General features: G+C 54.7%; 1 protein-coding gene across 1 annotated transcript in view; it reads right to left on the reverse strand.

Moving 5' to 3' along the window:
- The window catches only part of MGAT5B (alpha-1,6-mannosylglycoprotein 6-beta-N-acetylglucosaminyltransferase B), a 68,643-nt gene that overhangs the window by 32,758 nt on the left and 13,912 nt on the right, over window positions 1-21,973 (reverse strand). Inside the window, exons 4-8 of the mRNA XM_081804410.1 lie at window positions 9,436-9,551; window positions 8,845-8,918; window positions 7,660-7,830; window positions 6,731-6,895; window positions 5,826-5,995 (exon numbers count right to left, since the gene is read on the reverse strand). Of these exons, the coding sequence (XP_081660536.1) occupies window positions 5,826-5,995; window positions 6,731-6,895; window positions 7,660-7,830; window positions 8,845-8,918; window positions 9,436-9,551 (696 nt within the window). The remainder of the gene's footprint in view (window positions 1-5,825; window positions 5,996-6,730; window positions 6,896-7,659; window positions 7,831-8,844; window positions 8,919-9,435; window positions 9,552-21,973) is intronic.

Genomic DNA, 21,973 nt, shown 5'->3' on the forward strand with positions numbered 1-21,973 from the left:
CACGCTGTGACTCCAATTGGGCTCGCCTTCACATCTCATTGACTTACCTTCCAGTTAACCTGGTGCTGCCCGCATGGAACAGCTCCCTAAGTCTGGGAGGTGAGGCTCCCGGATGATTCTCTTCCTCCTGCAGAGCCCACAGCAACGCCATGAGTGTGTTCAATGGGATCTCTGCCCGTGACCCCTTTGCAGGTTCAAAAGGTTACCATCTTTTATGAGTTGCATCGGGTTCCCCCAGAATTCATGTTGGAGTCCTAACCCCTAGTATCTCAGAATGTGGCTTTATCTAGAGACAGAGCCGTTAAAGAGGTAATCAAACTGAAATAAGGTCATTAGGATGTGTCCTGATCCAATATGACCGGCATTCTCATAGGAGGGGGAGAGTTGGATATACACACACACAGACAGACAAAAGGCCACGTGAAGATAAAGGCAGAGATCGGGATGACGCTTCACAAGCCAGTGAACGCCAAAGATCACCAGGAAACCACCAGAAGCCAGGGAAGAGTCCCTGACATATTCTCCCTCACAGCCTCAGGAGGCACAACCCTGCTGACACCTTGATCTTGGACCTCTGGCCCCCAGATTGTGAGACAACACATTTCTGTTGTCTAAGCACCCAGTGTGTGGTGCTTTGTTACAGCAGCCCTAGCTAACTGACACACATCTGCGTTGAAATCTCCGCTGGAAGGAAAGGCCTGCTTTTTTTAGGTAGCGTTGGGGTGGTCCCAGCAGAAGGAGCTTGAGGAGCTCACAGCCCTGGCCTACATCTGTCACAGGGGAGAAGTACAGCCAAGAAAGGGCATGGAACAAAGTACATTCCAGGTCAGCAAATTCCCACCTGATGCCCGGGGTGAGGCATGAGAGGCCCCACTATCTGGGCCACTTCCAAGGGGTACCTCCTCAGCCTACCCCCTGCAACCAAGGGTATCGTGGGGGCTTTCAGGTATGCAAATGTGGGCTTGGGAGGAATCCACACATGCTTCCTACTAGTCTTCTAGGGACCTGAGCCTGAACCCCAGGCCCTAATCCTGCCCTCAGGACCTGTACCGGGGACACAGAGGACAGCTCTTGTGAACAAGCCATGAAGGCCAATGTCCCCAACCCCACAGCAGCCCAGATGCTGGGGGTGGGGGATCCCAGGGGAGACTTAGAAAAGCCACAGCCCCAAATTTTCCACTTGTCAACCTTCACTGCTCATTAGAGCACCTGGGGATCTTTGAGAACTTGATACTTGGGCCCCCACTCCAGACCAATGAAATAGAGACACCAAGAGTGGGGCCCAAATGTCGGTATATTTTCTAAGGCTGCTCTGCAGCTGGAGGGGTCGGGGAAGGGGTAAGAATCCCCACCTGAAATGTATTCCAACCACAGCTGATGCTGTTAATTTTGTAGACATAACTGTATTACATCTCCTGGGGAAGGTGGTTTTCTTTTTTTCTGTTTTTATTCTTTTAGTTGTCTTGAAATTGTTTCTGATAACAGATTTAGAAAGCCCCTTCATGAGGCTGTTCCCTGAGGTGTCTGGGCTGTTTACAACAACTCTGCCCTGTCTGAGCAAGAGCATTCACCCACACCTACACCCCACTGGGGACCCAGGACAGAGCTGTCCGGGCACAGCCCTGGGCCTGCCCATGTAACAAACTGCAAATCGGAGATGAGGTAACCTCTCCCCGGAGCCCCTGCTTCTGGGAATTTCAGACCCACATGAGCTTGGCATGAAGTGATGGGGTGGCGGGAAGATACGGAGTCTCTGTGGGGTGTGTGACTGTGTGTGTGTGCACACACCTGTGCATGCATGTGCGGTGTGCTGCACGCTGTGCACAGGGGTGTGTGTGGGCCTATGTGTGGTGATATGGGCCTACACAGAGGGATGCGCATGTGTGTGCGCAGGCATGAGCTGTGCACACATGCATGGGTATGCATATGTGGCTGTACACTGGGGCATGCACGCATGTGCCCATGTGGGTATACGCAGGTACGTGTGTGTAGTTAAAGAAAAGCAGCAGGAGGTATTTCAGATCTTGGTACTTTACACTAGGGCCTCACCTTCAAGACCTCGTGGGTGCAGTGACCCCCATCTTCGCTGCTCTGGCCCCCTTATGAGCAATGGCAGCCTCAATAAACACAGGCTCAGTGCCACGCCCCAGAAGTGGCCAGAGGAGGAAGTGAAGTTCCCATCACTTAAGGAGACTTGTTGAGTACCTGCTCTCTCACAGAGAGATGGTTCCCTCAGTGTGGTTGTTGGGCTGTCACAAATGGGCGAAGTCTTCCCTCAGGAAGCAGTAAAGGAAGGAAGTTCTCCCCTCTCTGGCCCCAGAAGATACATGGCCAGAAGGGAGGAATCAAGCTGGATGCCATTTGATAAACATGAATTCATCTAACCTTGAGGCAGGTCAAGGGATCAGCAATGCTGACAGGATGCTCCACACTCACAGGGGACTTTGTGTGTGGCAGAGCCTGGGATGAGTAGTCCAGACAGCCCTCACCCCCAGGGGTCTTCCCACTTCATCTTGGGGGCTCTCGTGACCTAGGGGACAAGGGCCCCCAGACCCTTACTTGCTGCTCTGCCCTAGACAGGTCTGGCTCATGGCTACCCACAGCCCTTGACCACACCATCCACAAACTGCCCAAGATTTCTTTGACTTCCCAGACACTGGGTCCCTTTTCTCTTTCCTCCTCCTCACCCCCACCCTACTTGACTTTCCTGTAGGAAGCTTCAAGGCCAAGCAAAGACGCTTCTTTTCATTATTTGCAAACATTAGCAGCATTCTGTTTCACAGTGTTGATTCATCTGGGTCCTCTGTTCAGAGGGAGCAGGGGGTGAGCAGCAGGGTGTGCTGGCGGGTGGCAAGTGGGCACACTCAGCTCTGAAGTGGCCTGCACAATGTGAACAGCTTGGTCTGATGACAAAATGCCACCAGGGTGAAAGCCAGAGTGAGGGACCATGGTGGTTCCCTCTCCCAGCACTGAGTAGCTCATCGACAGGTTCAGCACCAGCACATGGGGACAGCTCCCTGCCCAGTTCCTTCCCACTCAGGGGATATTCAGCCAGATTTGGGAGTGGGGGGAATGCTATTCCCAGATGTCACCTCTTCCCCAGAACCTGCTGCCCCCAACCTGGGATTGTGCTTCCCAGCACTGCCACAATCGTGCAGCCCCCTCATTAGTCCTTGTCACCTTCTCCCCCTTCAAAGTGGATCCTCTATATATACTGTCCCTCTCTGAAGACACTTCTCAACTTTCCTAGGCCTACTGGAGTAGTGCATCAGCCTAAAAGAATTACTCCAGTGGTGTGAATTGCAAGCCACGGGAATAAAAACCTTCAAACCACTAGGTCATTTAGTGGCCTCCCCCTATGCAATACAGCTGGGTCCTAGTACTGCCCTCCGATTGAGCTCATGAGAAGCGCTACTCGAGTTACTGGCAGACTCCAAGTTGCAGGTGAAAACTGCAGAGGCTGAGTAGCTGCCCAAGACCACGCTGACCTAAAGACTGTCAATGGCTTTGTCCCCATCGGCATCCTCCTCTCTCCAACACTCCTGTGCTAAAGAGCATCAGCATTCATGGCCAGGACAAAATGCTGATCAGAGATGGGCAGGCTCTGGACAAGAATCACATTTTAGCTTGAAAACCATCCTCAGAATAAGTTAATGGACTGATGAAGAAAAGTCTATTTGTAGGCAACACCTCTGGGGCCTTCCTTAGTCATGCCCTATAAGAAAGAGGAATAGAAAACCACAAAGCACAAACCCCTAACCATAAAGAAAAAGAAAAAGATCGATGACTTTTTTTTTTTAAGATTTTTTTTTTTTAATTTATTTATCAGAGAGAGAGAGAGAGACAGAGGCAGGCAGAGGGAGAAGCAGGCTCCTTGCTCAGCAAGGAGCCCGATGTGGGACTCGATCCCAGGACCCAGGGATCATGACCTGAGCTGAAGGCAGATGCTTAACCGACTGAGCCACCCAGGCGTCCCAAGATCAATGACTTTGATTACATTAAATTAAGGCCTACTGTTCCTTGGGAGGAAGGAAGGAAGGAAGGAAGGAAGGAAGGAAGGAAGGAAGGAAGGAAGGGAGGGAGGGAGGGAGGGAGGGAGGGAGGGAGGGAGGAAGAGGGAGGGATGGGGAGAGAGAGAAAGAAAGAAAAAGAAAGAAAGAAAGAAAGAAATTACAAAGACAAGCCACCAATTAGGAGATTTTTCAACAGATATAATAAGTTGAATGGGATTTATACCCATCGTACATAAAAAACACCTACAACTCAATAAGGAAAACATAAACAACCCAGCAGAAAGGTGGGCAAATGACATGAATGGGCATTCCATCAAGAGGAAAGAAGGACAAGCATATGACAGAATGCTCAGTCTCATTAGCTGTCAGGGAAATGCAAGTTAAGAACATAACAAGATATCATGACGCCACTAAACATCCTCAATTAGGAAGTGTAATAACCCTACATGTGGGTGACCACATGACCACTGGGAACCTCCAAGTGGTGAGGCTAAATTGGTGCCATCACTTAGGAAAACAATTAGCATTATCTTATAAAGCTGAATTTGCACACACCATTAGTCCCAGCAATTGTGCACCTGAGTCTATACTGAAGAGAAACTCAGTCTCTACCCAAGAGAAACTGTGACACAGTTTCCTCAGGTACAGGCATGTCTACCACAGCGTCATTCAGAATAACTTACAAAAGCAGGGGGAAACTGTCCACAGTCAGGAAGAACCGAAAAATAATGACGGACCATCCACATAATGAAATTTCATACAGCAGTGAAAATGAATAAAACAGAGTTACGTGGAATAACATGAATGAATCTTTGAAACATAATAATGGGTGAAGAAAGCATGTCTCAAACATTACATATAGCAGATGCCATTTATACAAAGCTCAAAGCAAACCAAATTAAAACTAAACCATATACTGTTTATGGATACCTGAGTATGTAAAACACACACACATACACACACACAGACAACAATTTCTTATTTAAAAGCAAAGAAATGATAAACACAAAATCCAAGTTGCAAGTTTCCTCTAGGGGGAGGCAGAGGGATTGATGAGAGAAGGACACCAGGTGGGCACAAGAGTCCTGGGAATATTCTTTCTTTAAACTGGACGACAGAATTATGGGAGAACACCCTATTCTTGCACTTCCTAATATCATGTTACAGACATTCTTGTGTGTATTGAATATCATATAATAAACATCAATAAATAAATGAACGAAAACTGTCTGTACTTCTATATCCCGCAAATGCAGCAGTTAAACCTAACCAGACTTGAATGCAGGTCCACACACACACACACACAAACACACACACACACACATAATCCTCCCCCCTCTCATCACCATCTCCCACCTCCAAGAACATCAGGGGGACTCTGGAAAGGCAAGCATCGGGGAAAGGACAGGCATCACAGGCTCACCTCACCACCCTCCAGGTCTTACCAGCTCCCAGAATAGGTCTAGGAAGGAGCCCAATTCCAGAAGAAAAACCCCAAGGCCGCACAACGCCCACCAAAGACAGGTAGAGAGGACACCGTCAGAGAGGACCTGGCTCAATTCCACAAGCCAGTATTTGTCAGCCCCTGAGTGCGAACACTGGGGCACCTATTAGCCCAAGATGGAGAAAAGGACCTTTGAACAGCACTATGCAAATATGCTTCCTTGGTGCATCCCAAACATGACCAGGCATCAACATGGAGGAAGAGGAGGCAATGAGGAATGTCACTATCCACAGTATACCAGGAAGCCTCCCAGGGACCGGCAGCTGGAGCAGGTTCCCCTTCCTCTCCTCCCCTCCCCCAGCACTCACCTCTGCAGCTCCTTCAGGGACACTGTGATCCGCAGGCCATGGCCCAGGACGTAGAGAGTGGCCAAGATGTCTGCCCACTGCACCATCTCACCCAGAGGCCCGCCCTTTAGCACCCTTGGGCTGAACACGTCACCAGACTCCTCCGTCAGGAAGCCGATGTGAACAAGGATCTGGGGAGGACACAGAGTCAGTGTGGAGGAGGAGCAGCATTGCCCTGCCACCCCCAGGGGGACCCGACCAGCAGCAGCCACTGTCCCCAGGCTGTGCCTGGGCAGGTGCTTTCTGGCACCAGCAAGGGGACCAAGAGGCAGAGTGACCACACTGGGCACTGAGGATCAAAGTGAACAAGACGGTCACATCCTGCCCTCAAGGTGCTTACGTTCCAGATAGAAGAGGTAGACAACAGTAAACACAGACAAGAGATAATTTCATGAAATGATAGGGACTCTGAAAGAAATAAACAGGGTGATGTGAGAGTCAGATAAATATTTATTGGATGGACAAATGTGGATGGAGAGATGGGTGGATGGATGGGTGGATGGATGGGTAGATGGATGGGTGGATGGATGGATGGACCTACAAACCTCCCCAAAACAGGCTATATTATTCCCAATATTCCAGGCAAAGGCCATGACCTTTCTGCCTGAAAAGAACGAGATGTCTACAGAACAGAACCCCTACATGGTGGAGGGGAGGGTTTGTCATTCTACTCCAAACGTAAAAAGGGCCAGGGGCCACCACATGCACCTATCCTGACTCTGCCTCCCTCACCCCAGCTGAAATTCAAATAAACTCAATAAAACCTTTCCAAGGGCAGACCTGGTGCCCACTTGAAGGCCTGGGGCCCTGAGCTCATTTCCTAAGCTCTCTGAGCACGGCGCCCTGAATGCACAGAGAAGCAGTACCTGCTTCTGGTCCCTCCAGACGCTTCCCAGCTTCCGTGCCAGCCGCTGGGCAGCCAGCGCCCACTGGGCCGTGAGCCGCTTGGTCCGTTTCTTCATGAAGATTAGAGACTCCTTCCCACTGCCCATCAGCTCCAGGAGGTGGGACAGGTTGCTCCGGAAAACTGCCTGGAGGGGGGCCCAGACCTGGGTTCTCTGGCCCTCAGCCCCATAGCCGTGCCACCACCATCACCTGCTACCCTGGGAACAGGGCCTGGCACCCTCCCTGGGAGGCTGGGGCCTACTCTAACTTCTCCTGCCATTTATAAAGGCCCACTGGCCCCCACCGTCGGGGAGCCCTGCTCTCACCCACCAACACTAACCCCCAGCCAAGCTGGTCTGTCCCAGCCCAGCTCTGGTCATCCTTCTGTTCCGAGCCCTTTGGGGGGTGGTCAGTGATGGCAGTCCCCAGGAGTCTGGCAGCTACACCAAGGCAGGGAGGGTGGCGGTCAGAGCTGGTGCTCGGACGGCAGGGAGGCCGGGCCCCCTTTCAGTGGAGCTGCAGTAACTGGATGCCTTGAACAAATTAACCGCGCTCCCTAGACCTCAGACTTGCCATCTGTTCAGTGTGGTCGCATAAGGGACCGCTGGGAGGTTTAAGTACAAATAAAGTATCTGGAAGCCTTCCAGGAGCGACAGCTATTGTTACTCTTATTCTAGTCCGTTTAGGGGGTGCCTCCAGGGCCCCAGCTTGCCCCTCAAGTAGGCCAAGTTTTGCAGCATCCCCAGAAGGCTGGCAGGCTGGGACGCACCCCCCACCAGGCACAGCGGGCTGGCCTCATTTTATCAGGGGCAAAGGGCTCCTCCTGCTGTCCCTTAAGGATGCCCCACCCGAGGAGGCCAGTTGACCTGTCCACCAGCCCCTCATGGACCCACCCACTTCCCAGGCCTACCTGGACTTTGGGGAGGGGCTTGGGGGCCGTCTGGGCAGCCGTCTGGTTCCTCCAGGGCAACGGGGGACAGAACCACTCAACCTCACTGAGGTAGATGAGGAAGGAACACTCGGTGCCGTCCACCCCGAAGAAGGCATAGCAGGGGTCCGAGGTCCAGCGGGCACGCATCCACTGTGGAGAGGGCCAGCCTAGGCCAGGGTGCTGGCACCAGCCCCACCCATACCCTTGGGAGGCTCTTTGCAGGCATGTCCTTGGGGACCCGAGGTCCCTCAGGACAGGACCTCTGGGGCACACACTTAGAGACGCAGCAAGGGCCAGGAGCAGAGAGAGGCTAGACCAGAACCCCATGACCCAGCCTTCTGTCCTGGCCACTGAGAACCTCAGGAAGGGCTGAGCAGGACCACTGTCCACCAGGCCCAGAAAGAGTAGGACCCCGGCAGAATAAGGCCAGGTCACAACACACTCAGGGAAAGCTCTGGGGCAAACAGTGGGAGATGCAGCAACTTGGGGCCTGGCTGGTCTCCACCGGGAGCAGGATCCCGTTGAGGCCAAGGTCAGGAGCAGCCTCCAAGAACCCAAGGGCTGGAGCCAGAGTGGGCCCCACCCACAGTGATCCCCACATATCACCAAGGAAGGGGCACACACGGCCACTGCTCCACACTCTTAGGGAGTTCAGAACCAGTGAGGAGCCAGCTTTTATGCCATGGCCTGCATTCCCAGAGGGACAGACTTCATGCAGTCATGGGCCCCTGGAAGTGAGCCCCCAGAGGAGGGGCCGGGGGGCTTTCTCAGTCCAGCTGGTTGCAAGGATGGGGAGGGATGGGGAGACAGGCCCACTCAAGAGATCCAGTGTGTGTCTGAATTTTTTGGGATGCAGGCTGCTGGAGGTGTTATTAACAGTTTGTCTGCTCTAAGAAAGTACTGAAAACCCTGAAACGTGATCATCCTAGGCAATGTGGGTTGGTGGGCCAGGCAGACGGCCCAAGCAGAGAGGCCGTCTCCCTGAGGCTGGCCTCTGCCAGCTGGTACCAGGGTCAGGGGCTGGGGGCTGGGCGGAGAAGTCCTCACCAGCAGACATCCCTGCCAGGAGCAGAATCTCAGAGCTAGTGTGGGGGCAGGGTCCCCAAAGAGGAGCCTGCCCCTCCCCCGGTCACCTCTACCCCCATCCTCAGCCCCAGGCCTCACCTCCACCTTCCCTGAGCAGTCAGGGAACTTGGGGTCACTGGGTGCCTCACACTGGTCCCGCCGGCCTTCAGACACTGCAGGGGGAGAAGGTCAGCTTGCTGAGGGCCCGGGTCTAGGGAGGAGCCCCATGAAGTGTGAGGGAGGCCTGGTCTGCGGGGGAGGGGTTAGCTCGGGAGCACACCCCGCCCTCCCTCCCCTGAGTTTTCTCACCAAAAAAGCCACCCGCCAGGGAGTCCCCAGGCCTGGGTTTCCCCCTCTGCCACAGGCCCTCGCCCTCTATATGGGCTTTGGAACCAGTGAGGAGCCAGCTTGAATGGCTATGGACCAGTGTCTGGATAGGCAGACCTCATGCACCCACCCAAATATAACCCTCTTAGGGGGGCCCCCAGCCTGCTGCTCCCCACATCAAGAAAAATGAAGGGGGCCCCCGGGGACTCCAGGACCTCTGTTCTCACACCAGGTCACAGTGGGGTGAACCCCAAGTCACCCCACTAAGAGCCTGAGGCCGGAGCTGGAAGCGCTGCTGTGGGGAGCCATCAGGGCCACCCAGTACACTGGCCTCCTGGGGGCAGAGGGCGCCCTGGGCCCCACCCTTGGTGTGCAGGAGCAGACTGTGGCGCAGGATCTGGTCCACCTTCACGGCGATGTCGGACACGTTCTGGGCGATGGCCTGGATCCGCTCCATGAGGCCGGTCCCAGGGGGAAACCTAGTGAGAGAAGCCAGGGGTGAGCCCGCACAGCCCACCTCAGGGGCCTTCCTGGGAGGGACAAGCAAGGGCAGCCGGTGTGAGCGCTCCAGGTGCCCGGACACCGCCCTGCCACGAACCGAGACCCAGCAATGGACAGCGCTGGGCCTGGAGGTGGAGGCGTGTGCCCCTGCCCCCCGTTGGAGGGGCTCTCTAAGCACCCACGGCACACGCACATGCGCGTGTCCCAGGCATGTCTGCACACTCATCCCCACGTGCCCCACCTGCTGAGGGGCAGCAACTGAAGCTAAAGCAGGCAGAGGGATTCTATTGGAGAGCCGGGGCAGGATCGGGCCCGGGACCCCCAGGCGAAGGAGGCCTTTCCTGGGCATGGCCGGCTGCCCTGAGCCTGTTTTCTCCGTTTCCTCCCAGAGGGGCTACATCGTGCCAAAATAAATTCCACCCAAAGCAGCCTGGGGACTTGCCAACTATTAAGCCTCTAGTAAATTATTGCTGGGCTCCTGAGCCTGAATTCTTCCCAGGATCTTAAAAGCATTTACTGCCACAAACATCACAGCCCTCCACCCACCACCAATACTCGCATTGCCTTTATTTTTGGAGAAATTATTTCCTGGTGTTGATTACTACTCAACTCTCAGAGAAGTTTATGAGACATCATATGCGGGATTTATCTCATTGCGAAGGCCTGTGTGGAGATGGACCCCACTCTGCCGGTGCATGGGCTTTCTCCAGAAGTTGCCTACTCTTTCCAACACGTTAATTCCATTCCTTTGATTCACACTTCGCCCTCTGGCTCTGCGCGCCTTGTTTAAGCTCCATCTATCCCTTTATAAGGACGGAGACTTTTTTGCCACACAAAATGGGAAGTACAGGAGGGAGGACTCCTCTCGGGTGATCTGTCCTCCAGAGGACAATGGTGACGGCTGCCTGCCCCCTCAGGCCGCCCTCCCCTCCCACCGCTGCCTTCCTCGAGGAGAGGACGAGTGGCGGCCCCATCCACAGAGGGTGTGGGAGACAGGGGGGCAAGGCAGACATGGCGTGGGGTGGCCACAGAAGGAAGAAGGTGGCAGGAAGGGGCACACGAGCCCTCGACGACACACACACACATGCATGTCCATACACACACACACACACCCCCCACACACAATCCCATCAACCCTCTCAAAATCAAACAAAAACCTAATGGAAGGCGGCATGCCTTGGCCATGGTAACACACTACCACACATTTATTCCCTCGCAGTCCTGGAGGCCAGGAGTCCAAAATCAAGAGGTCAGCAGGGTGGGCTCCTTCTGGGACGAAGGGAGAGAGGAAGACTCTCCCCAGCTTCGGGTGGGGCTAGCTGTGGCTAGTGGGGCACATCACCCAGCCTCTGCCTCTGCCATCACTTGGCCTTCTGTGTGTGACCAAATTCCCTCGTTTTACAGGAACCCCATCAATGGATGAGGGCCCCCCTGATCCAGTGTGACCTCATTTTAATTTGATCACATCGGCCAAGGCTCACTTCCAAATAAGATCAGGTTCATAGGCACCGGGGATCCAGATGTCGACATATCTTTTTGGAGGGCACAATTCAGCCACAGCAGCATTCTACGAGACTACAAATAAGGAGAGGACTCAAGATGATGCTTCTTTTGCTCAGAAAGTCCTCAGACAGGAGGAAGTAGGGAGAGCTCTCCTTGGCCTTCAGATGGCCGCGGAAGGCCGTGGGGAAGAGAGAGGTCAGCATCTCTCCAGTTTACAGTAAAACAGAAGAGCTGAAGATTTGCCTCTTAGGAGCAGTGTGACCCCAGGCAAGTCACTTAGCCTCTCTGTGCCTCCGTGTCCTCCTCTTTAAAAACGGAGGCCTGCACAGGCAGGCCACCACTGTCAGCCTTGTGGTGAGGCTGAAGCTGCAGCCAAAGGGGTTTGGGCCAGCCCGGCACCGCTTCTCTACCTCTCCTCATTATCACCCCCGAAGGAGCCTTTGTAGACATATTTGCCCCCACTCACCTCCTCCACGAAAAGTGAAAACCAGGGACATGCCACTGCTCTGTTAACACACTGTGGTCTGTGAGGGCCACAGGCTGCTGTGACCTCGCAGATAACTTCCTCCTCATGAACGAGACTTCACCCTTGGGGGTGATATGTACCCATGGAGGATGCCCCTGATGTCTGTGGGGCTCTGCAGTCAGTTCCGAGCGAGCGTTCTGGAGCTGGATGGACACTCCTCTGCCTGGAAGCAACATTCCGCTGACCGCAGGAGGTGGCCATCGTGCGGAAGGCCAGAAGCTCGCGGCTGCTAGGTCAGGGATGGTGCTGAGCATGGGCGGCCAAGGAGCACAAGGGGTGCTCCCGGGCAGGGAAGGACCCGGTACCCCTCCCAACTTCTAACCAGAGACCCCAGAGCACAAATAACCCTTGTCAGGGATGAGTGGGGGGGGGTCCTGCCAGGTCCCTGGAGACTTTGGAAGGGACCCTACTTCAAGCCTTCCTGAAGGTGCCTCTCCCTCGAGGCTCTGCTCCATCCACCATTTGGGAGCAAGATCACTTCTCCGAGTCCCCCTACGTGCTGGGATGTGCTTGTGAGTGGGCAGCTTGAAACCCCCAGTGGAGTCCTGGGGCACCTGGCTGGCTCAGTCTGTGAAGCATGTGACTCTTGATCTTGTGGTTGTAGGTGTGAGCCTTATGCTGGGTGTAGAGATTATTTAAAAAAAAAAAAATTTTTTTTAAGATTTTATTTATTTGAGAGGGTGCAAGAGAGAGAGAGAATACACGAGCAGGGGCAGAGGGAGACGGAGAAGCAGGCTCCCTGCTGAGCAAGAAGTCCGATGCAGGGCTCGATCCCAGGACCCCAGGATCATGACCCGAGCCAAAGGCAGATGCTTAACTGACTGAGCCACCCAGGCACCCCAAAAATAAAATCTTAAAAAAAAAAAAAAAGGAAAGGAAAGAAACCCCCAGTGGAGTCCTGAGTCCTCAAGGACAGGAACGTGCTTTTGGATGGAGCCTGGCACTGCCTGGCATGGGCCACATACCCAGAGCTCCATCCCTGTGCTGGGCTGAGTAGAGTTCCCCTCCCTCCAGATTCACATCTACCCAGAACCACAAAAAAATGTGACCTTATTTGGAAATAGGGTCTTTGCAAATGTAATTAGTTGAGATGAGGTCATGCTGAATCAGGTTGGGCCTCAGTTCCGTTCCTGGTGTCCTTATGAGAAGGCCACGTGAAGACGCGCTGGGGACGGCCGCCACGGGACGGCGGAGACAGACTGCAGGGAGGCATCCACAAGCCAGGGGCCACCTGAGCCACCAAGAACTGGAAGAGGCAGGGAAGGATCCTCCCCTAGAGGCTTCGGAAGGAACAAGGCCTTGCTGAAACCTGGCTTTCAGACTTCAGCCCCCAGAACCAAGAGAGGAAATCATTTTTATTATTTTAAACCATCCAGTTTGTGGTCCTTTTTTATGGCAGCCCAAGAAAAGTAATGCATCACTGAGGGAAAATGGTTTTTAGTCCATCACAAAAGGAGAGTCCGCACCTGGGTGGCTCAGTGGGTTAAGCATCTGCCTTCGGCTCAGGTCATGATCCCAGGGTCCTGGGATCGAGTCCCACATCGGGCTCCCTGCTCAGCGGGAAGTCTGCTTCTCCCTCTCCCTCTGTGCTCTCTCTCTCAAGTAAATAAATAAAATCTTAAAAAAAAAAAAAAAGGAGAGTCCAAGTTCTCCTGGACCCCTGCTGTCAGAAACTTCTCTCCAACCCATGCTCTGCTTGCTGAAGACCAAGCATCACCTGCAGCTACTTTCTCCGGAGACAAAGAACAGCTGAAGATGCCCTTGACGTCTCAAGTCCCGGGCGGGTGACTCTCCACATTACTCAGAGATTGGGAAGAGCGAGGATCTCAGGGTCAGAGGTCCTGGGTTCAAATCCGGCCCCCGCCGGACAGCTGTGTGACCTTGAGCAGGTTACCTAACCTCTCTGAACTCAGGGGTCAGCTCCTGTAACAGCTGAATGATCTCAACTCGCTCCCAGAGTGACTCCAAGGGCTAGACACAAGGCCGGGTATCACGTGCTCAGCGTATAGTAGACGCTCCATAAACGCTCGAGATGCATTCATTCCCTATCTACAGCAGTCACCCCGTCCCCAAAAGGAAGTTCCGTGTGTCTAACTACAGAACAAAGCACTTCCCTTTTTGGAGGATTTTCATACGGTAAGCGTTTCCCGGGGAGCATCACTAAGAGGGGCTCTAAATAGTGCAGGTGGCATCTGATTTCACAAGCTCAGCTGGTTCAAAACGGAATGACTTGGCCTCACTGTTATTAAACTGGACTTAGCATTTGGGCAGTGCTTTCTATTGTCAAATAATCTATGATTAGTCCTCTCTCCCTGGGATGCTCTTCGGTAACTGACAGTGAAAGCAGATGCCTGGAGACCGCAGACCACAGCAGGGCCGTGGCCTGGGAAGCATGAAGAAGGGGAACAGACTAGGAAGTCGGAGCGCAACTGCCTCCAGCCAGTGGGGCCCTGGGCAATTCTCTCAACAACATCCTGGTTCTTTCTAATGGCCCCCTTGTACAGAGGGGGAAACCAAGGCACAGCAAGGCTGAGTTATTTGCTCAGGGCCGCACAGCTATTACGTGGAAAAGTCATCAGGTACCAGTTCACCTGCAAAGGGTCTGTGCCTAAGGGTGAGCACGGGGGCAGGACAGCAGGACCAAGGCCTTGATCTAGGGAGTGACATCATGGGGGTGGAGCCCTCAGTAACCCCGGCAGGTGGCGAAGGCTGAAAGAGCTCCAGCAGAAGGCATCTCCCTGCCAACAACACTCCGAACCCTGTAGGGCCTGTTACCAGGGTACATACCTGGAATGGTATCTGCTAGGCCGGGACGATGACCCCAGTCTTCCCCCTGCTGGTGCAAGTGACCGAGGTAATCCGTCCTACTTGTTGCTTATTTTTATTCCTTTCCTGTTTTCTCTTTGGTGCGTGCATTTGGTGGGTAAGCCAGATGAGCCTGAACGGGTGGGCTTGTGAGGGGGCGGCCTGAGTGTGAGTAGCTGAGAACCAGGGCCATGTCAGGGAGCGGCGGGAAGAGGGCTGGCTGGAGATTTCCGAGAGGCCCCGGAAGGAGGCGCCTTGGCCAAGTAACCCTGTAACCCGGCCTGGCAGCTCCCCACAGCACGGTCAGCAAGAGGAGAGTGAGGTTCTCGGCCCCAATCTGTAAGCTGTGGGTGCCAGGCAGGGGCAGAAAAGATGGGGGCCTTCTGCACTCTCAGGAAGCTCTTAGGACCAGTGGGGCATCGGGCCAAATGGGTCCCACCATCCCCCCCAGCTGGGCAGACACTCCATGAAGAATCCTGGGACCTTTTCACACCCCACCCCCGACAAACATGGTGGTCCCGTGGTTGCCGAGGTTCTTGAGACCACAGGGCTGTGCAGACCATGCAGGCCGGGCACCAACCCCTCCAGGTCTACGATCTGGGCCAGGCCTCTCCTTGCCTGAGCCTCGTTCCCTCATCTGTGCATCACAGGCCTGGCTAGGACCTTCCTCAATGGGCCACTGGTCAAGGTCAAAGTACATAATCAGTCCCCAATAGACAGGGGCTGCTTTTATTATTTATGATCGTCATGAATTATTAATACTGCTGCTTCAGCCAGCCCTGCAACACAGTCCCGGGAAGCCAGAACCCAGCCCTCAGGGCTGAGGGCCACCCAAGGCGTGGTGCTGGCTGGACGGAGCCCTGCCCTCTCTCTCCCAGCAAACGTGCCCGAGGTGGCCCGAGCCGGCCTGAGACACAAAGTCTGCAAAGAGCAGACAGGACAGAGGTGGGAAGAGGGAGAGCCAAGTCCCGGGATCCACTGGCACCTCCTAAGGAGGCCACCATTGCCCTTGCCCCACGGGAAAAGGGCTAACAGGTGCCCCCCACACCAGGGGCTCTTACCTGCCCTGCATGGGGGAGCCACCCCCTCAGTGTGCCCAAACCCATCCCGTCGCCTTATGGGGGCATGGTGGCCCTGAGAACAGCCTGGGTTTGGGGACTGACACACCTCGGAGCCCTGCCAGGCCCTCCTCTTATCGTATGGAGGAGAAAAGACCAAATGACGTCAGTGATGTCCTTGAGATCGCGTGTGGGCTGGGGACAGGGCGGGGACTCAGACGCTGACCCCCTGCGCCAGGCCTTGCTCCTTCCTGCGGCATTTGCCAAGTAGGGAGGCACACCAGAGCTCGAGACATGGGCCTGTGATTTCTGCACACCTGTTAAGCACCAGGCACCCCACAAGCCAGGCCTCTGGGCACCCCTGGGGAGCCACCCGGAGAGTACTCTAGTATCCATGGCATTCAAAGTTCTCCTGCGCAAGCATCCCTTACCTTGCACCCACAGACGGACCACCAGCCCCTCCTGCCCGAGCACAGGTGGCCTCCTGGAGCCGGCTGGCCCCCAAGGCCGCCCCTGCTGCAGCCAGCCTCGGGCCACTGCCCCAGGGCCCCCCAAAGAGGCAGCCAACACCGCAGTCAGTCACAGGATGCTCTGTGACCTCCGCCACCCAGGGCCGGGGCCCAGCAGCTCCTTCCCTTTGGGCCTGGCTCCAGTCACCCCCTCGCGTCAGGCCAGGCCCCCAAGAGGCACCCGGAGGCCCCAGCCCCTCCTCTCAGCCCCTGAGGCAATCACCCCCTTGGCCCTCATTCCCGGGCCCCTTGAACAAGCTCTCCTGAACGCCTGGGGAAGGAGGTTGAATTTCGTGTTCCTCCCATGATTTATGAGGGTTGCATTCAATTAACAGAGTATCGATTTCCGGCAGCTGGCCAGCTCGCTTGCTGGGAGTTGTTATTTTATTATGAAATCGGTAGCTTTCCTTTTAAAACACGGAGACTCTGCACACAGGTGCCCACAGACATGCTTACTGGAGACACAGACACGAGCGCCGTGGACAGGGAGACATGTTCTCTCTGTGACTGTCTCTCCGTCCGTCCCCCTCTCTCTCACACACCACACGGGACGTAAGAAACTCCAGCCCCAGTGTCCAGGCTTCCCTGCAACTTCGCGGCTCTCCTCCTCCCCTTCTTCGGCCCCCTTGACCCCCGGCCAGAGCCCCGGATGCTGTGGGGGGCTCCAAAAGCGACTGAGGATCTGCCAGCGCCTCCCCAGCCCTCCCCAAGCAAGAGCAGAGAGCACTTCTCTCTCGTGCACCAAGAAATACATATACACACCCATACGTACAATTAGATAAATAGGCAGGCAGACGGATGGATAATCTCCCCTCTATTGACAGGGACACAGCCAGAGTCGAGCTATGTGTGGTTTCAGCACTTGGGGAAGGGATCAGTGACCCACGAGTGGGGCGAAGCCGGGCTGTTGAAGCTAGGCTGGGGGACACAGGAGCCAGACACCAGCCCCCACATCCCAGGGCCTGGCTTTCCCCGGAGGATTATTTTTTAAATACCTTATATGTATATCTTACTTGAGACATATTGAGATCCTACTGTATATACGTACCCCGCTTGCCTTACAAACGGCAAATAGCTGGATGTTGAGAATCTTTGTCTTTGTTAGGACGTTTAACCCGTTCACACTTACCCTCGTATTTGCTAGGTTTCCACCCTGGAGGACTGACTGACCTTGTCACCCAGCTACCCCCTTCCCTCTCCACCAGTCTGGGCTCTCTCCAGTGCTGGGGCCAGGCCAGCGCCCCGACCTCCACCTGGAGGCTGTCCTGTTAGGAAGGGGCCCCCACACAGGGTGTGACGTAATTGAGGCAAGCCTTTGAAAGCAGCCCCCAAAGTTGCCTTCCCAGGTTACGTGTCCCCTGCCCCGCCCCCCACACTCACACGCAGACCCCAGAGGCTCTTTGCTCAGGCCAAAGGTGGCCAAGAATGTCTAGAAGCATTTTTGAGTTTTTTGTTAAAAATTGGAAATACCCTCATCTCATTCCCCACGGACAAGAATCTTGATCTGCTGCACTGTTTATTGTTACTTTACTCTTACTGAGTTCTACGCACTTGTAATCCAACTCTGTTCATAATTACATAACCTGCTCTTCACATCGTCACTTATCACTAAAATCCCCGAGTGTCCCTGTCAACATCCTATTCGATGGTGGTATAAGCCGTGTCCAGCAGAGGTGCCACGGTCTGCGTGCTGTTTCCTCGCTGTTGGACATTTAAATTGTTGCTCCAAATTTGTGGGGTTTTTAAAGATTTTAAGTCATTTCTACACCCAACACGGGGCTTGAACTCACAGCCCCGAGATCAAGAGTCGCACGCTCCACCGACAGAGCCAGCCAGGTGCCCCGTGGCTGAAATTTGTTGACACTACAAAAAAGGCATCAATGACCAAGATGTTCATAAACCTGTTTCTAAGTTAAGATTCTTTTCCTAAGACAGATGCCCAGCATGAAATGACCAGGTCATTACAAGCCACGCGGCAGAAACCAGGACTCCCAGGTGGGCCGACCTCCTCAGCTTCCAGAACAGGAACTCGTCCGGGGCGGCGGTGGCCAGAACGCACCTGGTTTCTGTCTCGCTGTCCTGCTGTGCACGGTGGCGCAGGCACAACCCCCCGGAGTGCCCAAGGGCACGCACACTGCCTCTCTTCCCTTCCTTCCTCCAACAAGTCCTTATTGAACTCTGGGATCCAGAAGTGAGGCGGGCCAAAATCTCCGCCGCCCTCACAGAGCATCTGGTCCAGCTCGGGAGACAGACAGTGAACAAGCAAATCGTGAAAATACACAGGGTGAAGTGGTGATGAACGAAAGGGATGGGGAACCTGGGAGAGGGGGTACAATTTGAAATAGGTCCTCTGGGAAGGACTTGTTGGTGACATTTGAGAAAAACTGGAGGAAGGGGAGGGAGAAAACCATGGGAGGAAGAAAACGGATTCTTTCACCCGGCCAGATCGGAGGAAAGATCTTCCCAGGCAGAGGCCACAGCCTGTGCAAAGGCCCCGTGGCCAGAGGGAGACCACTGTACTGCAGGAACAGTGAGGAGGCTGGTGGGCTGAAGGCCGGGGAGCAAGTGGGAGGATAGCAGGGGAGGGGCCAGAGAGACAACAGGGCTGGGCGCATTTGGGGAGCTATGGGGGAGGCTGGGGTTTGATGGGGAGCTATGGGGGAGGTGGGGAACACGGGAGGCTCCTGACCAAATTGGTATTTTAAAATAATCTCTCTGGCTGCTCAGTGGGATTCAGTGGGAGGAGGGCAGTGGGGAGAGGTGGGATTCCGGGCACATTCTGCAGGTGGGGACAATTTACTGATGAACGGGATACAAGCGAGAGACAGAAGGGTCGAGGCTGACTCCAAGGTTGGAGGTCCGGGCAATGGAAGTGATAAGACTGGCATGGCCTGGGGCGGAAGGGCTGGGGCGGAGCGGGGGGCCAGCGGGGGAGGCAGGGTCTCCCCTCTCCTCAGTGCTATCTCTCACTGGCAGGTGAGGACAGTGGGGCTCAGAGAAGTCACATGACCTGCTGCCGGCCACCCGAGTCTGCCCCTCGCTGCAGTGCGCAACAGACACTCCAACACAGCCCTGCTGTCCCGACCCTCTCGCCGTGCACACAGCCAGGTGCCGGCTGCCCCTCCCCAGCAGGGTCCCTCTGAGAACAGGGCTCCAGAAACCCTGGCCCGGACTCCACACACGGACACGCCCAGCAGTTACGGACTCATACTTGATTCCAATGAAAACAGCCTGAAACGCTGGTCGTTTTTGCTGCTACAGAGAGCCTTATGGGAAATTCAGAGATCATTACTGTTTGGCTTTAGGATACATAATATGATGCCATTTGCTGAAAATCTGCAAATAACCCCTAATTAGGTTTTCCGAGGCTAAAAAAGCAAATTCGCTTTCCCCGAGGACATACCAACCATGGGCAGGAGGCAACAGTCCAGAAGCTTCCAGCAAGGCAGGGGGGAGGACTGTGGGGGTTATTTAGGCCACGGATCATTTCGAAGTGAGGAATCCAAGTGCAGGTGAACAGAGTTTGCTGGAAACACAGCAGCACGCACATCTGCAGGACTCCCACCTGCCTAGCCCGGGTAGGTCATTCCGGGGGGTTAAGATGGGGCAGGGGCTGGAGTGTCTGCACACAGGTGAGGTGTGAGCGAGCAGCACCGCCCCAACGTGCCCTGGACACACCCACCATTTCTCTCCCTGAAACCAGAAGCAACAATGTCCCTGAAATTTATGGCTTTGCCTATGGGGTTTGATGGGCTCTGCTGGTCTTGATGGATTGTTGCTATTTCCCGGGATGGAGCTAGGAGGTGGCACGGACTCCCCTCCGAAGGAGATGAAGGGCAGGGCAGGGCAGGGGAGGGAGGGAGAGGCCAGGACTGGAAGAAACCAGAGAGGCAGTTGAACGAGCTAACAGCAGCTCCCCCCACCCGAAAAGGCAGGCCACCTGACCCTCAGCTCTGCCGCCCACAGCAGGATGCTCCGTGGAGGGAGAGTGGGCCAGTGTTCTGCCCTCACCCTGGTGAGCAGGCCTGTGGTTAGAGGCTGGGTCAGCAGCCCAGAGAGGTGGCAGCACGCTGGGGGCAGGCAGGAGAGGGCAAAGGATGCTATGAGGGTGAGGGGCTGGATTAGAGGGACACAGACAGCAGAGAGGAAGATGGACTCTGCACACAGAGGAGAAAATGACCTCATGCCCCAGAGGGAACCCCAGGGGAGCCCAATCCTTCTACCTCCCTCTCCCCATTTCTGCCACCAGCCCCCCTGCTTCCCTTCTTCACACAGCAGTTGGAGCTATCTTTTTAAAAAAGAAGCCAGATCCTATCACTCCCTGGTTGTAAGCCCTCTGGCAAACTCCCACACCTCTCAGAATAGTGTCCCAAGTACTCGCCACTGCTGACAAAGCCTATATCACCTGCCCCGTTGGCCTCTCCTGTCCCTCACCCCACTCTGCCATGTTGGCTTTCACAGTGGCTCTTTTCCTCCAACATACCAAGCTTACTCCTACCCCAGGGCCTTTGCACTTGTTGCTCGCTCTACTTCAAATTCTCTACTCCCAGCTCCTTGTGTGGCTGGCTCCCTCCCATTATTCAGAATGGAGCTTAAATATCACCAGCTCAGAAAGGGCTTCCTAGACCGCCCTGTGTGACTAGTTCCTTCCTCGGCACCTGCCCCTAACCCTCCAGGGCAGGCCTCAGTATCTGACCTTGTTTCACTTATTTCTCTTTGTCGGTTACTGCCCGTCTTCTCCACAGGAGTGAGGACAAGGCTCATTGCTGGGCCCCCAATACCACTGGCCATGCCTGGCACTAAGTAAGCCCAAGACGTATTTCATGAGTGGATCGGTTTAGTTTGCTCTGTCAGATACTCATCCTGGGATGGTGAGAGAGCATCCACCCAGCGCACGGCCACGCAACCCACTCAGGAGCCAAGCACTGGGAGAGGCTCTTGACACTATCATCACGTGTCATCCCAGGCTCCACGACCGCCATTTCAGTGCCTCCATTTTCCAATCCAAGAAAATCAAGGCAAGGAGCTAATGAAGGGTATTTTCCCCCTGAGCTGTGAATTCATTGATCGGAGAAGTCTTGCGAAGGAATAAAAACTAACCCACACACAGCCACATGTTTAGTGAATGGCTACCAAGAGCGCAGTGGTTAGAAACATGGGCTCTGGAGTTGGCCGGCCTAGGTGCAGAGCCAGGCCCAGCCCCTTAGCAGCTGCGCAACTTTGGGTGAGTTCCTGAACTTCTCTGGGCCTCAGTTCCCTCCTCGATGTGGCAGAGATGGAAGCACCCATAAAGCGGGGGTAGGACTGACAAGACCATTGAGGTAACAGAGTAAGGATGATGCCGGGCCCTCGGTGAGCTTCTGGGAAGTGCCACCTCGTGTGACGGTAGTCACGCCGACATCCGGTGACCCGACTGGGCCTCCAGGACATTCGATCAGGAGGGCCAGTGTGAGATGGGTGCCACGGCCAGCAGCCCAGCCTAGACAGGCTCCGGGGCAAAGGACCACCCCCCGCCAGTCCAAAGGAGGGGTCCGTCACACACACCCCCTTCCTCAGGCCAGCAGGGTCCCACCATGACCAGGACTGGCCACCAACACTTTAAACTTGACTCTGCCAAACTCCAAACAGGAAATGCCTGGAGCCTTGGCTTTTCCATCACACATATTGGCTGAGCTACAGCTTTCCTACAAATTGTCTAGAAGTGTGGATTTCAACTATATTTTTCAGTAGAACACTTTTAGCAAGTCACACCGGCCAAGGTATAGCTTTTCCTAAATCGTGTAAAGTGTGGGTTTCAAACTTACTTTTTAGCAGTTAGAACACATGGAATAAATCCACCTCACAAAGATCCCCAATACTGAAAAGAGGTCATGTGGAGCTCATCTCCCTGGGGTGGGTGGGCGGCAAGCCCCTCCCTCCACAGCCGAGCCTAGGGCCAAGACTCCCCATTGGGATGGCCCTGACTTCACACGTCCTCCTTCTCCGGGGTTCCAGATCAC

This window comes from Leptonychotes weddellii, chromosome 15 (assembly GCF_054177405.1).
Source record: "Leptonychotes weddellii isolate Sample4059 chromosome 15, ASM5417740v2, whole genome shotgun sequence".
Classification (NCBI taxonomy): Eukaryota; Metazoa; Chordata; class Mammalia; order Carnivora; family Phocidae; genus Leptonychotes; species Leptonychotes weddellii.